General features: G+C 38.2%; 1 protein-coding gene across 1 annotated transcript in view; it reads right to left on the bottom strand.

Moving 5' to 3' along the window:
* Window positions 1-1,110: 1,110 nt before the first annotated feature.
* LOC126191226 (uncharacterized) overlaps window positions 1,111-23,808 on the bottom strand; it is a 61,793-nt gene continuing 39,095 nt past the window's right edge. Inside the window, exons 3-5 of the mRNA XM_049932029.1 lie at window positions 8,185-8,252; window positions 3,456-3,666; window positions 1,111-2,492 (exon numbers count right to left, since the gene is read on the bottom strand). Of these exons, the coding sequence (XP_049787986.1) occupies window positions 1,803-2,492; window positions 3,456-3,666; window positions 8,185-8,252 (969 nt within the window). The 3' untranslated portion in view covers window positions 1,111-1,802. The remainder of the gene's footprint in view (window positions 2,493-3,455; window positions 3,667-8,184; window positions 8,253-23,808) is intronic.

Here is a 23,808-nt window from a genome sequence, read left to right as displayed (position 1 = left end):
CCCACAAAGTTATTATTGCCTTACAGTACGGGATATGTGAACCAAGTTTTGCTGAAATGGTTCAGTGGTTTAGGAGGAGATATGGAACATACAAACATTTTTATAATATGTACAGTTAACAATCCACCTCTGTCACAATTTATTTACAAACCTGTTCTGATGAGAACAATTTTAAATAACCTTAATTCACAAATAAAACAATTCTTTGCTGTGAAATTTGTCTATAAATTTCACTTGTAATTTGATGGTTCCATTTAACATCTGCTGACAATGGTATAGGCAGTCAAACAGAGTACAGTTGTTGCAAACACAGTGAAGCATTGTATTTTGTATTTCAACTGGAGCTACATGTGTGTGAATTACAGGCAGATTTTGGTGTTGCTGTTCACATATATCACAACACAATGAACAGTACATTAAAATCTGCCATGCAGATTGATGGATATACCAAAAGGGGGGGGGGGTACTGCAGGGCCTCACATCTGTTACTTTTATAAGAACAATATTATGAGAAGGAAAGTTGCTATTCACCATATAGCAGAAATGCTGAGTTGCAGATAAGCACAACAAAAGACTCACAATTATAGTTTTCGGCCATTAAAGCCATTGTCAACAACAGACAGACATATGCATACACACTCACGCAAATGCTACTCAGACACATGACTGCAATCTCAGGCAACTGAAGCCACACTACGAGCAGCAGCACCAGTGGATGATGGGAGTGGTGACTGGGTGGGGGTAAGGAGGAGGCTGGGATGGGGAGGGGGAGGGATTTATGGTGGAGGTGGCAGACAGTGAATTGCTGCAGGTTATACAGAGGACACGGAGAAGTGGGGAGGGGGGCAAGGGAGTAGCATAAAAGGAGAGAAATAAAGAGGCTGGATGTGGTGGTGGAATGACTGCTGTGTAGTGCTGGAATTGGAACAGGGAAGGGGCTGGATGGGTAAGGACAGTGACTACTTTCCCCTCCCCACCTCTCCCGTGCCCTCCGTCTAACCTGCAGCACTTCACTGTCCGCCACCCCCACCATAAATCCGTCCCCCCACCCCACCCCAGCGTCCTCCTTACCCCCACTCAGTTGTCACTCTCATCATGCACTGGTGCTACTGCTTGCTGGTTTCAGTTGCCTGAGACTGCAGTCGTGTGTGAGTTGCATTTGCTTGAGTGTGTGTGCAAATGTGTGTCTATTGTTGACAAAGGCCTTAATGGCTGAAAGCTATAATTGAGTCTTTTTGTTGTGCCTATCTGCGACTCAGCATTTCCACTATATGGTGGGTAGCAACTTTTCTTCTCATAATATTGTTACATTCCATCCTGGATTTTCCACTGTTTGATTTTATAAGAACAGCATGAAATTGAAGTCTGTATGTGTCTCAATCATGCAAGGTAACATGGGACAATGTCCTAGATAGCCTCACTGGAAAGTACAGGTTGTCACCATTGTGAACCAAAATACATTGCGAAAAAATGGTTCTGTTAAATAGAAAAAAAAGCAACTGCACATTTTGAGTGTAACAAGATGTGATACAAATTATTGCTCATTGGTGATACATGGTCATAATGGACAAAGACTAGTAAAATTATTTTCTTCTAGATATGTTAAACTATCACCCAAGACTATGCTTCTTAAAATAGTAATTTGAAACTGTGATAAATTAACACATTGACTGCCATATGCACAGTGATGGATATTTCACCACCAGGCCAGGTCTTGGTGTCATGCATAAAGGCTCTGTTGTGGTCACCGGTGGCTACATGGCAGGCAAAGTGTTGAAGACTGAAACAGGTTTCCTTATATATTAAATATGTCCATTTTCTATAGCATATTTTACATTATCTGCTAGTCGCTTGATAGTTTGCTTATTTGTTAATGGTGGAAACTTCCAAATTTCATGAAATGGAATAAATTCTTCTCCTTCCATTAAGCTGGGTTTTGGCTTGTCCTGGTCATCCAGTGTGCTCTCTGCCACTGCTTCCAATGACATAATGAATCCAAAAGTCGAGAATTGTTTTACCTCAGCTTCAAATATTTTGTATGGGTAAACAACTTGTGGATCAGATCCCAAATCTTGAATCATCTCAGAAAGACTTTGGTGATAAGTTTTAAGTAAATCTGAGATATTTGACTCTCTGAATTCCTTGGATGTGCTTGAATACAGAAAGAATGAGAGGTCACATACTGGATTTGCCCACCGTGACATTTGAAAATCAATTATACGAACATCTTTTAAATGTTGATCATCAGAACCATCATACAGGAATAAAAAATTTGGACCCCATGTATCTCCATTCAGAACTACAGAGTGAGGTTTGTCTGGCTTAACCAGATCAATGGCTTTATCATAGACTGCACTTTCACAGAATTCTCTCATCTTTTGTTCATATACACTGTCAGGATATTCTAAGGAAACTGCTTGCATAGAATAATTTAGTACATTTTTCATCATTCCTTGGTACCATTCTCGTTGTGCTTCACTGTAGAGCACTTCCTGTAATAAAGGAATTTGCTATTAAACATTGCTAACTTACTTATATAATATTTAAGAATAATTAAAAAAAGCTAACAAGGCAAATACAAAATATACAATTTGCTCCAAGAATGGTTCATGGTGGAAGGAGGAGGGGCTCAATATCACAAATCCATGGATGAACTTTTTAAGCAGGTTTAAGGGAAAAGGCTACACAAATCAGGAGCTGGGTCCTTATTTACACATCAATTAAAAATACAAAAACTTGCAAATCTCAGACAAATGGTATGATAGTTTTCATCTATGGTCAGGCAGTAGACAACACATATATTTAGCAAAATGAGTCACCTTTCTTACAAAATTCTGATCCTGTAAATTACATCACAAGAATTTGGAGAGGCCATCTTCAGCTATGCTGCCAGTTCATTCATCAATCTTTGTCAAGAAGATAGGTGACAACAAGTTACACTGTTAAAGCAACATGAAACTGAGATGTTTATCAGGCAAATCCTGAAGAGATAAATCCCATCTGCAAGAAAGACTTTAGATGTGTGACAACCATGTCAAGTTATACTGACTTAAACTTCTGAAACAGAGTCAGTTAAAAATAACCAACAAATTAATGAAAATAAAGTTTTCTATGAAGGCAAAACAACAATTGTGTGATAATTATTTTTCAAGCTTTCAAAGCCGTACTGGGTATGTATTTCTGAGAAAAGTAGAGACAGAGAGAGAGAGAGAGAGAGAGAGAGAGATTAGTTAGTTGTAATCAAGGATTTTACATTTTATTCATAAGCTGAAGAGTTTTCGGTATTTTCATTTGTGGCTATTCTCTACTCACTACCACCTGCATTTTCTGAGCACTGATATTCCTCTTATATGTATTAAGATTAATCCAGTGGTAAAGTACCAGTTTTCTACAATGTATGTGGCACATTCCAGAGTTTGATCCATTGCTTAATTTTCAGCAAGTATTGGTGTTACCTCCAAATTGGCAGCAGCGGTTCTGAATTCTTCCAGTTCCTGGTCTTTCATAGCAAATGAAAGAGCATGGAACTTAGCCATGCATTTCAGAACTTCTGCACAATGTTCAAAGTTATATGTGTCTTGTCCTTTTGCCGGCTGGAAACCAAACACACTCAGGTCTTCCAAAACAATATAGTCATGATCACCATCCGTAAATGCCTTATAGCACCTGTGAAATTGGAATTTAGTATAAGAGAATTAAAAAAGTAAGTTTTATAGAATTAAACCTATGAGCAACTGAATTAGAAATAGCTATTATACAGGAGAGCACTTCTGCCACCATGACGAATAGAACTGTTCAGAAAGTCATACAAGTGGAATTTCAGTGAGACATTCGAATGCAGTGTAAGGAAGATCCATGACAAGCCACCATATGACCGCAGCCAGACAGTAGTTGTCCATTTCATGGTAATGCACTCTATTTCTGAGGTCATGCAGACACTACGCTATCCATGTGCCATCTTGTCAAGAATGTATCATAATTTTGGAAAGATTGCTACTGCTAGAGCCAGGTGCAGTGGACAATAACATGTTCTTGGTGTTGAGTCGCCAATGTTCATGATATATATTGTAACAGTATATAGACGTACCACAGTGTAGCTCATCATTTACTAGTTCATTGCTGGACAACACAAAGTGTGCCTTAGCCTACCAACATCACAGGTCTCAGTAATTAACATGAGCATTCTGCATTCTGCATCATTGTAGAATTTATTGTTAAAGTCCTGAAAGTGTATGTTCCTAGAAGAGTCAATAAATATATTGCTTCCTACTACATATATCTCACAAAAATATTATGAAGATAAAATAAGAGAGATTCAAAGCCACACTGCGGGTTGCTAGTAATTTTTTCCCAAAGAACTATTGCAATTGGAACAGAAAACAGGAGGAAGTGACAATGGTACACCAGGTGCCTCTACCACATTCTGCAACATGGTTGTGGAGCACAGCTGTGAATGTAAATGTATATGCAATGGCAGGCCATGTTTATGTAAAAAACAACATGACAGAATCTATCTATATATGGCTTTAAGTACTATGGGACTTAACATCTGAGGTCATCAGCCCCTAGTATTAGAACTACTTAAACCTAACTAACCTAAGGGCATCACACTCATCCATGCCTGAGGCAGGATTTGAACCTGCAACCGTAGCAGCAGCGTGGTTCCAGAGTCAAGCGCCTAGAACCACTTGGCCACCACGGCCAGCTCATGACAGAATACATCAACTTGCCAACAGGACACAATTCAGGCAACTGGAGGTATTCTTCTGTGGGGAATGTTTAAACAGGAGACTCCGGAAAAACTGCCACCATGCCTCACTACCAAAAGATAACATACTGGCAAATGGAGGTACTCTCCTGTGAGGGACATTCACACAGGATGAAATGTGGGCTCTGATACAACTGCCACCATGCCTTGCTATAATACCAGGACATACTATTTTATAATGCATAGCTATTTGCTCAGCAACAACGCCTGTAACTGCAGCAAGACAATGCGCCACTTCATTCTTCATAATCTGTGTCAGAATGATTGAAGGAACACACTAGTGACATGAGAGTGCTTGAATGCCCTCTGTAGGTCACATAACCTCAGTCTTATGAAACACATCTACCTCTACATGTATATTCTGCAAACCACTGTGAAGTGCATGGCAGAGGGCACTGAAAAATTATCTGGACTGTGTCAGTCAGTAATGTCCACCGATATAAAGTTAAACATAGTTTGGCAGCCCCAAAAATTGTGGTCATATCGTCTCAGTAGCATAAGAAATGTTTAAAAACAGTCCATAGCCCACGCTCATTTTGTGAGGGAGGAGTAAGAACTACAATAATACTAAAACTAATATGCTATAATGACATACACCTATGAAATAGTTAACCAAAATAATATTCTCGCAAACTCTACAGCAATATGTAATAGTCCTGTCACATCTATGTGCGCCAAGCGTTGTGCCACAGTGGTTAGCACACTGGACTCCCATGTGAAAGGATGATGGTTCAGATCCTTTTCCAAATACAAAGTTTACTTAATAGGCATAATCCTATAGAGGCCAGTGGTGGTAGGCCTTTGTGGTGGTTGGTGGAATTGGGATGCAGCTTCAAACATGAAAGAAAATTTGGAACATCAATAAAATATTAATGAATTACTTTTGATAATCCTACAGGCTAGGTAGCGTGTAAATTTCTATTTATATTGTCTGTAAGGTCATTAAAGTACTACATGGTTCCGAGACACTTTGCTGGGGCACACCTGAAGTTACTTCTACATCTGTTGATGACTCTCCATCCACAGGTACATGTTGTGTCCTCCTCGCAAAGAAATCCTCAATCCAGTCTCAAATTCTCACTTGACACCATATATAACTGTACTTTTGATAATAAGCCAAAGAGTCAAATGCCTTTCAGAAGTCAAGAATGAGTGCATCTATCTGACTGCCTTAATTCCTGGTTTGCAGGATATAATGTAAGAAAAGTGTGTGTTGGATTTCACACAATTTCTATTTCCAGAAACCCAAACTGTTGGAATGGAGGGCATAAATCAGTTCGAGATACATCATTACATTTGAACTCAGATTCTTCAGCTAACGGATGGCAAGAGGATTGGTTGATAATTTTGTGGATCACTTCTACTGACCTTCCTGTAGATGGGTGTGACTGTGTTTTTTTTTTTTTTTTTTTTTTTTTTCAACCACTGGGCACAACTTTTTGTTTGATGGATCTTACTCTATCAAGTAAAAAGTGTTTGTCTTGGCAGCAGCTTCCATGAACTTCCATGCTTTTGATTTATGAATGGCAGCTAAGTCATCACATATTAGGATGCCTCTCCTTTGGTTTCAGTGTCTTGTGTTCATACCACAGTGCTTCACCACTGACATCAGTGCAAAAGGTAGGTTTGTATATTTCAGTTGCTCATGAGTGTGTATTTCAGCACAAAAATAAATTTTGTTTTCTTAAAATAATATTTTATTTGGTCTAAAGGAACTCTATGTTGTTTGAATGCACAACCCTGGCAGTGTTGTAGATGACATGACTTCCACTGCAGTTCATCATATATCTGTAAACTATGCTTTTTAAGATACAATCATACTTGTGTTGGCAAATGATCTGAGATGTCAGGTTTTGGAACTAAAGGTTCCCCAGTCAGGAGCTAAGAAATTTAGATATGAAGAAAAGTAGTACAATGCTGGTAAACATAGCACCAGAAGAACTAAATGATCACAGTTCAGATATGTATAAAAGATAACAGAGAAAGAGGGGAAACATCAAAAGAACTTGGCAAATGAATTTAGTTTTTCTTTATGAAGAACAAGAAAGATATGCACACATGAATTTGAGTATTATCCTGCATGACAACTTTCTTTTAGTAACCCACAGCTACAGAAAGGATAGTGTGGCCTTCTAACAAAAGAGGCAATTATTTGTATAACTTTTTTTCAGATTGTTTGTCTTCATGACCTCAGCCACCATAGATACTCCTGCAAAAACACTGAACTAATAGTTTCCAGGAGAGATATTAAATTAATAATCCCATCGTTGTTGAAGAACCAGACCATGATGTCCCTCTTTATTTGAATTTGCTATCTGACTATAGGGCTGTGCCAACAAATACAAATTTAATTACCATGATGATTTGCAAAAGAGAATTGGGTCATTTTCAACATGTTTTTTATCAATGTTGTACCTCCTTTCCATTCAACTACCACAGGACTAACTTTGCCACAGTGTTTCTCGTGACAACAGTACCCCAGACAACAGGCCTGTATTTCTGAACTTCAACTAATATTAAAGCAGTATTTTCTGGGCTCATACATATCACTGTAAGTAACTGTGCCCTATTCTTATGAGCTCTTAGATACCACCAGATATTGGGTTGTTTTGTATAGCACCTGCTAATTTAAAAGTAGTGGGAAAGGTGGCATTATCACAACAACAGATCATTACATACGATAGGCAAGAAAAAAGTAAAGAAAAGAAGATGAAGTACTAAAGATGAAATTATTGTTAGTTTAGGCATGGTGGATGACATAATTATGTGGAAGGTGTAACCCACTGCATTGAAAAAATAAAAGTGTATTCTCTATAAATAAAAGAGTGGGTAGCAGACACTAATTATGTACTATGTAGTCTATTTGTGGTTGTTTTGAGTTATGGATGGAGAAATGTAAAAGTATATCATTAGATAGTGTGCGTCAGATGCAGCATTTTAGTAACTCATTTGCTGTGCTGCTTTAACAGACACAGTTGGACTCTGTCAAAGTAATCAATTTATGTTTGATGTAAGTGTTTTTATGAAACAAAGTCCAGGAAATGGAAATATTAACTAAAAAAGAAATTTTCATCTTTTTCTGATTACTTTGTAATGAAAATTGTTGGATTTCATACTGTTCATCAACATAAATATAAAGCATGTAGTAGTAGGTAAACACTGGCCTTTGCTGCCTTCCTGCAAATTTTGTTGTATCCATTTTTATTTGCATAAGTACAAATAGTATATAGCAGTTTAGTCACGGATAACTTTTAATACAGCACAGAGAAATTCTTTTTGTTATTGATTTATATTTTGGCTCAATCTATACTGCTGAAAGTTCTCCTTCCTGATGCGACCTACAGAACACAATCCATCACTTGTTTTTCCTAGCAATGTTCACTTCTGTTCAGTGGAAATCATGTCTTCAAACTAACCTTGGAATTTGTGTAAAGGGATTTTTTGGCTTTTTCTTCTTCTGGAACGCCATCAACTTCTCAAATACCTGAAATGTAAAATGAAAGTTATTGACAGTTGCTGCATGTAAAAAGAAGTTATACTTGTAGATATTAGATCTTCTAATCTAGTGGATTCTGAATGGGGCAAAATTCAGCATGGACTTCCCCAGGGATCTGTCCTTGGACCCTTGCTGTTTTTAATATATGTTAATGATTCACCCCTGTCCATTAGTAAAAATTGTGAATTCACAATGTTTGCTGGCGATACAAGCATTGTAGTAGATGGTAAGTCTACTGCTGATCTGGAGAATGATGTGAATGATATACTCAGAGAAGTTACAGCTTGGTTTTCAATTAATTCTCTTTCAGTTAATATTAAAAAAACTAATTTTATACAGTTCCACACAAAAAATAAAACTCTAGAAAATATAGTAATTGCTCATGACAACCAGGAACTAGAACAGGTGCACTCCACTAAATTCCTGGGGGTTCACATTGACAGTAGGCTCAACTGGGAACAGCATGTGTCCCTTACTCTAAAAAGGCTTTCATTAGCAACTTTTGCTCTAAGAATCATTACTCATTTTGGGGACATCAACATTTTAAAATCAGCTTACTATGGGTACTTTCACTCATTAATGAGTTATGGAATACTATTCTGGGGTAATTCACCAGCCTAAAAAAAAATCTTAACTGCTCAGAAGAGAGCAGTCAGAATCGTGTGGGGTTCCTCCACGAACCTCATGTAGAAAACTTTTCACTCAGTTAGGTATTCTAACCAAAACATGTCAGTACATATACTCTCTGATGAATGTAGTTAATAAAGACTGCTCAGTATGAAACAAATTGTTCATACCATATCTACAATACTAGAGGTAAAGATGATCTTGTTGAACTAAAAAATTTATCACTTGTACAGAAGGGAGTAAAGTATGCTGCTATAAAGACTTTTAATGCATTGCCTAATAATATTAAATTTACAAGAGAAAATGAAATGCTGTTCAAAGGTATATTAAAAAAATACCTGCTTGACCATCCACTGTACTCCTTTGATGAATTCTTTTCCAGAAGTAATGCACTCCCTTAATAATAGCTGTATTTAGTCTCTTAGTTATTAGATGGATGATACAATATTTTGTTAGTATTATAGTGTTAATGTTATAGTTATAGTGTTATAGTGTGAATTGCTATATTAGTTAAATGACAGCTTGTAAATGAGAAAAAGTGATACTTATTAATATCTATATCATTGTATTATATTATTATTCTGTAGTATTAATTGTATTTGTACCATTGTATGGACACATTCCACATACAGGTGAATCACTTGCATTTATGGACCCAGGGAATATGCATACCAAACAAAAAATAAAAATAAAAATTAAACAGCACAACATAAATATAAAGGTACATGAAGAATAACCAAATATGAACATATGAGAGCACTAAAAGAACTTTTCTAAACTTCTAATTTGTTCAACTCTTTTATCACTTCACTAACTTTATTTTGTCTTTTTTCTCCCTACTTAAGAGACAGGATCTTTAGTTCTGGAAGTTGGAGCGTGTTTTCTGAATATCATCTTATAATTTCAATGCTGCCTGACGAGTAACAGTATATTACTTTGTCATTGTTCTGACTACCTATCAAAAGGTCTGTTAGGAAAAGCCTAATGTAACTATAAAAATTACTCTTTTTTAACATTGTTTTCTACAGTCTTTCCGAGAAGTTCCATAAAATGTGCCATGCATATGTGAGAGATACAGCTGTTCTCTCCAACTAACATAGTTATGAATTTTGCAACTCTCCACTGGTTGTCTTATAATTATCTTTCTGTAGCTTATAGTAGCCCATTCTATCACTTTATTTCCCTTAGTATGACTGAACACATATATTTCTTAAAAGAAGCTGATATCAGAAAACTGGAAAAAGTTACAAAAGGAGAGATTGGAGTAGTTTGAAACATAATTAAATAGCTTGTTCAAATTGTCCACAGGTTTGGCTACAATTCTTATTGTACTACTGCTAACACTGTGATTCAATTGTTATTTGTGACTGTACAGTAAGACATAGTGTAAATCAGATCAACCATACATTCCTACATTATTTCATAAGTGAAAACAAATTCTCAAGAGCTATTTCAATACCTCTCTCTATTGTAACTCTGAGCAATGCTGGTTAAGGGATTCATATTAAAAATGCTGGATTAGCAATAACTGTTAGTGGACAGCTCAAGTGGCCATATACCATGTGGTTATATTTAAATTTCCACTATTTTAGAGGGACCCAGGGACAAATGAGTAACTGTAGGACAATGACACTTTGTGTAAACATTTTTAAGAACATGCAGAAGAGAAATAATGAATAAGCCATTGAAAGAAACCCATTTTACATTGCACATGAGAGAGGAACATTTGTTAACAGTGTACCTTGTTTACATTAAGATAACCAATGTTCCTCAGTGTGATGACCATGTGCATCCAAAACAGTCTGGAATTGCACTAGACATTACTCTACATCTGCCTGAAACAATGGCTGGACCATGGAATGTTCAGCTTTTGTGACACAACTTGTGCATTGCTTGAAGATCGCACATTGCATCTAGCATTTTCAGCCATGGCATTAGTACCTTCTTCAACAATTTGTGGTACAATTGGTCATTGCCCTCTCCCAGGAGCAATTGTCAAAGTGCCAGTTAATGCGAACTTCCAAATCATATTTTTAAATCCCAGCAAGGAAAGAAGACCTCTCAGCATACTTTTAATGTCTCAATACTCATGATGAACAGCAGCACTATTGCTGTTGTTTTGAAGAAGGAAAAAAAAGAATGATGCTTTTGTTTCAACCCTGCATTGCCATACCTGTACCAGTGCCTAGTGGGCAAGTCATGATACTAACACTACTAACAATGCAAGTCATGCATCACACAGTCTGAACATTGTTCCTATTAAATTGGGACCCATAAGACACTACTTCAACAACTTACTAAATAAAGAAAAACTATTACAGATTTATAAAATTAACAACATAAATTAAAAATTTCATATCTTCATTAATTCATTAGACCATTACTATTAAATTATATTTCCACAGAAAAATGTAACTGTAAGGGGCAATGCTAGATGAAAAATTTGGACCACAATGGGGAAGATGGGTTTCATGCTAGAAGAAGAGACTACTACATAAAATCTTCAACTTGAATAATCCTTCAACTGAATTACACATTTATTATTAAAAAGGTATTCCAAAATACTAAGAAAAGTAATAAGAGTAGCAAAAATAATGCATAATGATAAATACATACATAATGCAACAAATAAAGTGTAGACCCATGTGGACTGTTATAAGAAAGAAACTGGTGAAAACAGAGTATCATGTAAAAATATAAGGCTCCACAGGTTTTGCAGATAATATGATAAAATCAAACAGAAATAAGAATACCCAATCCAAAATATATAAAATACACATATTTAGTAGGTATCTGTACATCGGCACATCACACAAGATTAAGCACCAAAAGCAGTAAAAGAACCAAAAAATTCCAACTCCACTGTGCATTGCTTGAAGATCGCACATTGCATCCAGCATTTTCATGTTCTAAACTTATTTGAACTACTTATATATTTGTGTGAGTGCTCACTCCAAGCAGATACTTTGCCTGATGTACTGAAAATGTCTGAGATAATTCCAATATATAAAAAAGGCATGAGAAGTAATGCAAATAAATACAGGCCCTAACAGTTTCCTCTTGTTTTTTAAAAAATATGAAAAGGTTATGTATGACAAACTTATGGAATCTAACAATATTATGAAAAGGAAAGTTGCCACTCTCCATACAGTGGAGACACCGAGTTTCAGATAGTCACAACAAAAAGACTGTCAGAATACAAGCTCTTTGCCAACAAGGCCTTTGTCAAAAATAGACAAAACACACACGCACACACACAAATGCAACTCGCACACACATGACTGCAGCAGTCATTGAAATGAATGATGTCGTGTTGGGCAGCGTGCTCAGCACCAGGGTAGTCCACTTGGCCATTCATGCAGACAGACAGCTTGTTGGTTGTCATACCCACATAGAATGCAGCACAGTAGTTACAGCTTAGCTTATAGATGAGATGACTGGTATCACAAGTAGCCCTGCCTTTGATGTTTGTAACTGGACTGGAGTAGGTGAAGGTTGGAGGATGTATGGGACAGGCCTTGCATCTAGTTCTGTTACAGGGATATGAGCTATGACGTAAGGGGTTGGGAGCAGGGGCTGTGTAGGGATGGACGAGTATATTGTGTAAGTTCGGTGGATGGTGGAGTACCAATGTGGGAGGGGTGGAAAGGATAGTGGGCAGGACGTTTCTCAAGTCAGGGCATGATGAGAGGTAGTCAAAACACTGACAGAGAATGTAATTCAGTTGCCCCAGTCCTAGGTGGAAATGAGTTACAAGGGGAATGCTCCTCTGTGGCCAGATGGTGAGATTTTGGGAGGTTGTAGGATACTGGAAAGATAAGGCATGGGAGATTTGTTTTTGTACAAGGTTGGGGGGATAATTACAGTATGTGAAGGCCTCATTGAGACCCTCAGTATATTTCAAGAGGGACCGCTTGTCACTACAAATGCGATGACCATGGGTGGCTAGGCTGTATGGGAGGGACTTCTTGGTATGGAGTGGATGGCAGCTGTTGAAGTGGAGGTATTGCTGCTGGTTAGTAGGTTTGATATGGACAGAGCACTGATGTAGCCATCTTTGAGGTGGAGGTCAACATCTAGGAAAGTGGCTTGTTGGGTTGAGTTGGACCAAGTAAAGCAAATGAGAGAGAAGCTGTTGAGGTTCTGGAGGAATGTGGATAGGGTGTTCTCACCCTTGATCCAGATTGCAAAGATGTCTTCAGTGAATCTGAAAAAATTGAGGGGTTTAGGCCTCTGGATGTTTAGGAAGGATTCCTCTGGATGGTTGGCTTAGGATGGCGCCATGTGGGTGCCCATAGGCGTATCCCAGATTTGTTTGTAGGTAATGCCTTCAAAGGAGAGGTAATTGTGGGTGAGGATCTAGTTGATCATGGTGACTAGGAAGAAGGTTGATGGTTTGGAATACATTGGGCATTGGGAAAGGTAGTGTTCAACAATGGTAAGGCCATGGACATTAGGGATGTTAGTGTAAAGTCAGGTGGCATCAATAGTGATGAGCAGGGCACTGTGTGGTAAAGGGACTGGAACTGTGGAGAGTCGGTAGAGGAAATGGTTATTATCTTTTATATAGGAGGGCAGGTTTCAGGTAACAAGCTGGTGTTGGTCTACAAGAGAAGAGATTCTCTCAGTGGTGGCACAGTAACAAGCCACAATGGGGCATCCTGGGTGGTTGTGTTTAGGGACTCCAGGATGCATGTAGGAGGTAGGCGTGTGGGGAATTGTAGGGGTGAGCAGAGAGATGGACTCTGAGGAGAGGTACTGGGATGGGCCTAAGGATTTGAGGAGAGACTGGAGGTCCTGCTGGATTTCTGGAATGGGTTACTGTGTCAAGGTAACTGTATCAGACAGCCGGCAGAGTCCTGCCAGGTAATCCTTGTGGTACAAAACAACATTGATGGAGGCTTTGTCTGTAGGTAGGATTATAAGGCTGGAATCAGTTTTTAGATGGTGGACTGTGGTTCTTTCTGTGAATGTAACATTAGTTTGCATGTTGAGGAATTTGGGGAATGATGGCAAGGCAAGATTCGAGCTTAAGAAATTCTGGAAAGTTAACAGGGAGTGATTTGGGGGCAGCGGAGGTGGATCACAGTTGGATGGAGGAGTGAACTCAGTCAGGCAGGGTTCAATATTGGTCTTTGGTTGAGTCTGATCAGTAGTGTTGGTGGTGAAAAAGTGTTTCCACTATAGGGAACGGGAGGAGGAGAGAAAGTCTTTAACAAGTCTTGCACAATTGTATTTGTGAGTTAAATACTGTAGGTGGTGGTGTGTTTGTGTCTGTTGGTAGTAGTTTATCTTGAAGTGAAGTTGAAATAGATAGTTCCTGCAAAATACTATGGGTAGAGGTTATCCTCAACAGCTGTACCAAAATAATAATTGGCTCCTTCTACTGACCCCTGACTCAGATGATATAATAGCTGAACCATTCAAAGAAAATTTGAATTCATTACAAATAAGTACCCCACTCATACAGTTATAATTGGTGGAGACTTCAATCTACCCTCGATTTGTTGGCGAAAAGACACATTCATAGCCACTGAAAGACAGAAAACATCTTGCGAAATTGTACTAAATGCTTTCTCTGAGAATTACTTTGAACAATTAGTTCATGAGCCCACACGAATTGTAAATGTTTGTGAAAACACACCTGATCTCTTAGCCACACATAATCCTGATCTAATAGAGAGCGTCATGACTGATACAGGGATTAGTGAACACAAGGTCATTGTAGCAAGGCTCAAAACCATATCAACCAAAACCACTTAAAATAAACGCAAAATATATCTATTTAAAACAGCAGATAAAAATTTGTTTGATGTCTTCCTAAGAGAGAGTCTCCATTCCTTCCAAACTAATTATGTAAGTGTAGACCAGATATGACTCAAATTCAAAGATACAGTATCGACAGCAATAGATAGATTCATACTGCGTAAGTTAATAAGAGATGGGACTGATCCACCATGGTACACAAAACACGTCAGAACACTGTTGCAGAAGCAAGAAAAAAAAGCATGGCAAATTCAGATCAACACAAAATCCCCAACACTGGCTAAGTTTCATGGAAGCTCGAAATTTAGTGCATATGTCAATGCGAGATGCTTTTAATAGTTTCCACAATGAAACATTGTCTCAAAATATGGTAGAAAACCCAAAGAGATTCTGGTTGTATGTAAAGTACACCAGTGGCAAAAAACAGTCAATACCGTTACTGTGCGACAGCGATGGAAATGTTATCGATGATGATGCCATCAAAGTGGAGTTACTAAATACAGTTTTTCATAATTCCTTCATGAAAGAAGACAAAGTAAATATTCCAGAATTTGAAACCAGAACAGCTGTTAGCATGAGTGACATAAAACTATATATCTTAGGTGTTGCAAAACAACTGAAATTACTTAAGAAAGGCAAATCTTCCAGTCCAGATGGTATACCAATCAGGTTCCTTTCAGAGTATACAGACACAATAGCACCTTTCTTAGCAACCATATACAACCGATCAGTTGACAAAAAGTCTGTTCCTAAAAACTGGAAAGTAGCACAGGTCACACCAATATTCAAGAAAGGAAATAGGAGAAACCCATTGAATTACAGACCCATATCACTGATCTCAGTTTGCAGTAGGATTTTGGAGCATATACTATACTCGAACATTACGAATCACCTTAAAAAAAATGACTTATTGCCACATAACCAACACGGATTCAGAAAATATCATTCTTGTGCAACACAACTAGCTAGCTCTTTATTCCTATGAAGTAATGAGCACTGTCGACAAGGGATCTCAGATCGATTCCATATTCCTAGATTTCCAGAAGGCTTTTGATAGTGTTCTGCACAGGCGACTCTTAATCAGATTGCATGCATATGGAGTATTGTCTCAGTTGTGTGACAGGATTTGTGATCTCCTCTCAAAGAGGTCACAGTTCATAGTGATAGACAGTAAATCATTGGGTAGAACAGAAGTCATATCTGGCATTCCACAAGGTAGTGTCATAGGCCCTCTGCTGTTCCTGATTTACATAAATGATCTAGGTGATAATCTGAGCAGCCCCCTTAGATTGTTTGCGGATGACACTGTGATTTACCATCTAGTAAAATCATCAGATGATCAATTCTAATTACAAAATGATCTAGAGAGAATTTCTGTATGGTGTGAAAAGTGGCAATTGGCACTAAACAAAGAAAAGTGTGAGGCCATCCACATGGGTACTATAAATCGCACAAATCTAAGGGCTGTCAATTTGACTAAATACCTAGGAATTACAAGCAACTTAAATTGGAAAGACCACATAGATTGTGAGGAAGGTGAAACAAGACTACGCTTTGTTGGTAGAACACTTAGAAGATGCGACAAACCCACTAAAGAGACAGCCTACTTGTCCATCCTCTGCTGGAGTATTGCTGCACGGTATGGGATCATTACCAGATAGGATTGACGGAGGACATCAAAAGAGTGCAAGGAAGGGCAGCTGTTTTGTGTTATCGCGCAATAGGGGTGAGAGTGTCACTGACATGATATGCGAGTTGAGGTGGCAGTCACTGAAACAAGGATGGTTTTCTTTGTGGTGAGATCTATACTCCTGGAAATGGAAAAAAGAACACATTGACACCGGTGTGTCAGACCCACCATACTTGCTCCGGACACTGCGAGAGGGCTGTACAAGCAATGATCACACGCACGGCACAGCGGACACACCAGGAACCGCGGTGTTGGCCGTCGAACGGCGCTAGCTGCGCAGCATTTGTGCACCGCCGCCGTCAGTGTCAGCCAGTTTGCCGTGGCATACGGAGCTCCATCGCAGTCTTTAACACTGGTAGCATGCCGCGACAGCGTGGACGTGAACCGTATGTGCAGTTGACGGACTTTGAGCGAGGGCGTATAGTGGGCATGCGGGAGGCCGGGTGGACGTACCGCCGAATTGCTCAACACGTGGGGCGTGAGGTCTCCACAGTACATCGATGTTGTCGCCAGTGGTCGGCGGAAGGTGCACGTGCCCGTCGACCTGGGACCGGACCGCAGCGACGCACGGATGCACGCCAAGACCGTAGGATCCTACGCAGTGCCGTAGGGGACCGCACCGCCACTTCCCAGCAAATTAGGGACACTGTTGCTCCTGGGGTATCGGCGAGGACCATTCGCAACCGTCTCCATGAAGCTGGGCTACGGTCCCGCACACCGTTAGGCCGTCTTCCGCTCACGCCCCAACATCGTGCAGCCCGCCTCCAGTGGTGTCACGACAAGCGTGAATGGAGGGACGAATGGAGACGTGTCGTCTTCAGCGATGGGAGTCGCTTCTGCCTTGGTGCCAATGATGGTCGTATGCGTGTTTGGCGCCGTGCAGGTGAGCGCCACAATCAGGACTGCATACGACCGAGGCACACAGGGCCAACACCTGGCATCATGGTGTGGGGAGCGATCTCCTACACTGGCCGTACACCACTGGTGATCGTCGAGGGGACACTGAATAGTGCACAGTACATCCAAACCGTCATCGAACCCATCGTTCTACCATTCCTAGACCGGCAAGGGAACTTGCTGTTCCAACAGGACAATGCACGTCCGCATGTATCCCGTGCCACCCAACGTGCTCTAGAAGGTGTAAGTCAACTACCCTGGCCAGCAAGATCTCCGGATCTGTCCCCCATTGAGCATGTTTGGGACTGGATGAAGCGTCGTCTCACGCGGTCTGCACGTCCAGCACGAACGCTGGTCCAACTGAGGCGCCAGGTGGAAATGGCATGGCAAGCCGTTCCACAGGACTACATCCAGCATCTCTACGATCGTCTCCATGGGAGAATAGCAGCCTGCATTGCTGCGAAAGGTGGATATACACTGTACTAGTGCCGACATTGTGCATGCTCTGTTGCCTGTGTCTATGTGCCTGTGGTTCTGTCAGTGTGAACATGTGATGTATCTGACCCCAGGAATGTGTCAATAAAGTTTCCCCTTCCTGGGACAATGAATTCACGGTGTTCTTATTTCAATTTCCAGGAGTGTATTTACGAAATTTCAGTCACCAACTTTCTCTTCCGAATGCAAAAATATTTTGTTGACACCCACCTACGTAGGGAGAAATGACCATCGTAATGAAATAAGAGAAATCAGAGCTCGAACGGAAAGATTTAAGTGGTCCTTTTTCCCACGCGCCATTCGAGAATGGAATGGTAGAGAAGTAGTATGAAAATGGTGCGAGGAACCATCTACCAGGCACTTAAGTGTGAATTGCAGAGTAACCATGTGGATTTGGGTGTGGATGGAGCTGAATTCATAAGAGCTCTGGATTCTGTCTTGGGAAGCAAAGTGAATTCAAAATTAATTGTGTATGTTCATGACATTATGGTCACTGAAAAACTTTGGGAACAACATTTGGCTCTGTTAAGAGATGTGTTTTCAAAATTAGAATCAGGAGGTATGACTTTGAAAGTAGGTAATTGTAAATTTGTTGTGGAAGAAGTTAAATTTTTAGGACATGTTATATCTCAAATTGGAATTTCACCTGATAAAGAGAAACTTGATGCTATTGCTAATTTTCCTCTGCCTCGCAAGTGTGGGTTAACTGGATTTTATAGAAAATTTTGTAGCAGCCAAGCTTTGAATGCTCCATGCTTGTGTGAACTTTTGAAGACGAATACCTTTTGGGATTGGAATCAGAAGTGTCAGGATGCTTTTGATGAGATCAAAGTCAGATATTGTTCAGACCAGATTTGTATCTTCCTTTTTGTATTATGACAGACAGTAGTGATGGATTCAGTACTCATTTATTTCAGGAGGTTGAAGTTGATGGTGTTATTGAACATAGATCTCTTGCATTTGCTAGTAGAGTATTACAGAAACATGAAAAGATATGCACTGTAACTGAGAAAGAACTTTTGGCTGTACATAGGGCATTCAACAAATTTAAAAATTATTTACTAGGTCAAAAAGTTATTATTTACACTGTTCGCAAAGCAATATGTTATCTTCAGGTGTGTAAGCTGTGCCATAACAGAATTAGTCATTGGGCCTTGTTTTTACAGCAATTCAATTATGAAATCAGATACATTAAGGGCACAGATAATGTAGTTGCTAATTCTTTGTCTAGACTACCTTTAGGAAGTGAATCATCTAACAACTTTGGAGAAGGTGAAAAAGAGTACTTGAGAGGTATGAAAGAGGAAAAAGAGATCTTGAAAATTTGCGAAGACTTCCATAGGTATCAAAATCATGATCAAAATTGGAAATTGATTAAGAGCATGTTGGGTAAGAAAGGAGGAGAGAAGACAGAACAGTATTATAAGGTACACAAGGGTTATTTTATTCAGGAGACATAAGACTGACTCAGGGGATTGGAAACTATGTTGGCCAGAACAGTGTATTGATACTTTAATTACTATACACATGAGGGTTTTGGTCATTGTGGATCAACCAAATGCTCACAAAAGATTCAGGAAAACATCTATTTTTATAACATAGGCAGGAGAATCAAGAAGAAAATTGCCAGCTGTGACAGATCTCAGAGAGTGAAGAAAAGTAACTAAACAAGTAGAGGCCAAATATAAAACATACTGCCTCATAGTAACCTAGGTCTCATGTCTGTGGATGTTTATGAACCTTTACCTAAGTCTAAGAATGGATTTTGTAATGTTTTTGTGGTGGTTGATGTATTTTTGAAATGTCATAAAGTTGTTTCCTCTTAAGAAAGCTACCAGTAAGGAAATCACCTCTAAGCTTGAAAACACACATTTTCATCTGGGGGATATACCAAAAACAATTTTATCTGATAATGGTTCTCGGTTTACATATCAAGCTTGGAAAAATTTTGTTGATCATGCAAAAATAATGCATATTTTAATCTCAGTGTACCATCCTTCGACTAATCATGCAGAAAGGTATATGAAAGAGATTGGAAGACTGTTTAGAATATGATACCATTTGGATAGATTATGTCAGAAGAAGATTTTGAGGATATTATGAACAGCTTACAACATTCTTCAACAAGTTTTTCACCATTTGATATCATATTTAATTGCAGACCAGCTAACTTTATCCTTGAAAATGTTGAGTTTCCACCAAGTAGAATTCTGTCACCACAATAGAGGGAAGAATGTGTTAGGGAGATGATGAAAAAACAGGGGTATAGGAGAAAGCAGAGACATGATGGCAAAGGTAGATTTTCTAAGTTTGAGGTAGGAGATCTTGTGTTAGTGAAAGCCAAAGAAAAATCTAATGTGTTGACATCTGAGATAAAGGAATTTTTTGATATTTATATTGGACTATTCGAAATTCTTGAATATCCACATTCTAATGCCTACAGACTTATATAGCCGAAATCTAAAAGTTGTTTGGATTATGCAATATCACTGAACTGAAAGCATATGGACATGATTCGTAAGTATCTAATTTTTGGTTGTTTGTTTGTTTGTTCTTTTTCCATTGTCATGAATTTAGTAAGTAAGATGATGTGATTTCTATAGTTCTATATTATCCATTGGCTGAGTTGAAATCCATTTGCAGATTCATAAAATCGTATAACTGTTTTTGGTTGTCTGGAATTTAGTATGTAAGTTGATTTGATTTTTGAAGTTCTGTCTTAACTGACTGAGTTAAAATCTATGATACAATATATAATTATGTTCTGTATTAGATTTGTGCTTTAGAATTTGATACATATATGTGATGAGACTAAATTAGATCTTTTTGCAATTTTGAAATAAGACAATGTTCATAATTTTTACTGTAAAAATTAGGAATAGTATATGAGCATATATGTGTGTATTACTTTATTAGTCCATTTTTATTGCATTTAATTCTGTTTATTAATGTTTCTTATCTGAAAACTTTTTAATCACACCTGACATAAATCACATATAACTGACTTTGATAAATGACTAAGGAGAACATGTCTCGTGTGATGTGAAGAAGGTATTGAACAGCATATTCAGTACACAAAACTATGTTTCAGGATTTGGTGTGAATGCTAGACAGGAAGTTACCTACTTGTTGAAGTGTGTGATGAGAACTCTAGGGAGGAAGCTGAAAGATGTGGGCAGATCCACTCCCCTCACTGCTCTATGACTGTACCCTGCTGGACCAGTCAACTTGCAAGAGATCGTGGGTGCTGGGTAACGCGCTCAAGCACCTCTCGACTAGATTTGTGTTGTGACTGATATTTGTAAATTGTTAGCCACAACTGCTAAAGGCTGTGCTATTCGGCATAATGCATGCTTTTTTTCACCCTCAAGTAGGGGGATTGACTTTTGAATACATTATGTAACTTTAAATCAGTATGTATTTTTTTTATCATTTGTAAATGAATCTTTTAGGCTTTATGTATGTTGATTAGTTTGTATGGACAATTAGCAAATACTCTGAGTTTGGTTCTCAAGCTACTTGATTGTGTCATCATTCAAAGCTATTTATGACTATGTTTACCTGAATTTATCCTGACTATTGCAATATTGTATCTGATAGGAACATCGAGTTGTGGACAGATTCATGCTTAGCTCTGTTTTGGGTACCTCTGGTCATCACGACTGTGATTATGTGTACTCAAGCAGAATGTACAACCATTGATTGAGCTTAGATGCTTTCTACAATTACTCTTTGCATACGATTGAACTTACTGATGTGATTAAGAAATTTATTCATTTTGTCATGTCAAAACATTTTTTGCTGGTTTGTACCCGGTGTGGTTTGGATTCTTGGGTCAATCTCCACATTGTAAACTTAGGCCCTAATATTTCCATTATTTTGGTCTTTCATGAGTCAATATATCCTCAAATACTCTGGTTTATGTGGCTGACTGATTTTGTACTATATGCCTACTCAAGGTTGAGTATATTCTTCTGGTCTGTACGTGCCTTCTGAGTTTTTTGAGTCAGCTCACTCATTGTACACTTAGGCTCTGGAATTTTTCTCTTCTCTTTTGAAGGTTTCAGTCTATGGATTACATTTACAATTTGTAAATCTAATAATTCATCATGCCTCTGTAATTATTTCTATAGTTTAGTGTTGCAATGTTGTAGTTTTGACTTTATATTATTTGTCTTGTGACAGTATGTTCCACAGATCTGAAAATCTGAATGCCCTATACTGATATATGTATAACTTATGACTTGTATAGTAGATATTTTTTTCTTATGTTTTCTGTAATATGTTATGTGTCAGATACTTTTATAGATCTATATTCTATCTTTTGTGCATCACTTTGTACACTGGAATGACATTATCACTCTGAAGCAGAGTGTGCGCTGATATGGAGCTTCCTGGCAGATTAAAACTGTGTGCTGGACTGAGAAAGGCAAAGGTCCTGAGTTTGAGTCTCGTCCAGCACACAGTTTTAATCTGCCAGGAAGCTTCATTTAGTACATTGTTTGGCAAACCTTATAGTCTGTCACAAAATATTGTAAACACCCTGTATCCAAATTTTGTGAAGGGTTATTGTAATGGAACACCCTTTTCTAACATAACATTTTTTTATAGAAATAGCTGATTCCATTTATACTATCGTTTCTTGTTTAGGTGAACATTATATCAGCTGTTTAACTGGATGAACTTCATATGATTCTGTATATGATAAATTTTATTTGAGTCTAAAATGTATAAAAAGAAATTAATTTGTTAGTAGTCTGTACATACAGCCAAAATTATTCTTCTTTTAGAAATACTTGAAATTACAAAATTTGTGGCACACTTAAAATTCATATTATTATTAATTGCACAATCTAATGCAAATTACTAAATTTATTTTTGGATTCATTTATAAAATAATGTTACATTTTGGTGATGATTCTTCTTTTGTCAAGAAAGTTTGTAAGCTCTTTTGCTTTGTCAACTCTTTGGAATTTTGTGAGTACCGCAAAATGTTAAGTAGTCGTGGGCATGCCTCTAATGGAGACAGACATATTTATATGATCGACACTAACAATGTAATTTGGAATATTAAGTGGAAATTGTAAAATCAGTATGATATTTAATAATGTGACAAAGAATAAAATTCAAGAAATATACAGGCAAATCTTAATCAGTTATTTAGTCATCAGGAACACACAATGTTAAATCAAAATTTCCGCTGCAAGAATGTACCCCTAGATGCAAGACTTGAAGGCAACAACAAGAAGAGAAAATGAAGATAAGTAAAAAGTTTTTCTTTTGTATATGTTATGCCTCTCAAAGTTTTTGAAAATAATGAAGACTCTAAGAGAAATTTAATGGTGATGTGTGGGAGGGTAAGATTTCAACCTGTTAATGCACAATCAAATTAACTGCCACAAAAACCATTTGACCATGTAGAATATTGATTATGTCTATATTACCACAAATACATTAAAATAATAGTCCACATTGATCATGCCAAATGCTGAGAAGTGATTTATTCTTTTGCAGCAGAAATGGAGCAATACTGAAATTGTTTTATTTCAGAAGAAATGATACAGAAAAATCATGAAAAATCTCTGAATAGATCAACTCCTTCTTCATATTACTTTCAACAGTTATCACAGCTACATAAAAATAAATATTAGACTTTCATCAGGAAAAAGAACATGATGACTTTAGAAATGGATATAGCACAATTGACTATTTTCAAGTTATGAACAAAATTTTAGAATTACAAATGTGTATGAATGACCAGCCAATGGCCTGGCCACATTGGTAACAATGGTTCCCGTCAAATCACTGAAGTTAAGCACTGTCAGGCTTTGTGGGCTAGCACTTGGGTGGGTGACCATCCAGACTGCTGAGCACTGTTGGCAAGTGGGGTGCACTCAGCCCTCGTGAGGCAAACTAAGGAGCTACTTGATTGAGAAATAATAGCTCCGGTCTTGTAAACTGACATACGGCTGGAAGAGCGGTGTGCTGACCACTTGCCGCTCCACAAACACATCTGGTGGCACCTGTGGGCTGAGGATGACATGGCTGCCAGTCAGTACTATTGGGCCT

Source organism: Schistocerca cancellata, chromosome 6 (genome assembly GCF_023864275.1).
Source record: "Schistocerca cancellata isolate TAMUIC-IGC-003103 chromosome 6, iqSchCanc2.1, whole genome shotgun sequence".
In the NCBI taxonomy this organism is placed as follows: Eukaryota; Metazoa; Arthropoda; class Insecta; order Orthoptera; family Acrididae; genus Schistocerca; species Schistocerca cancellata.
Note: the sequence above shows the minus strand (reverse complement) of the source record. Positions and strands in the feature narration are given on the sequence as shown.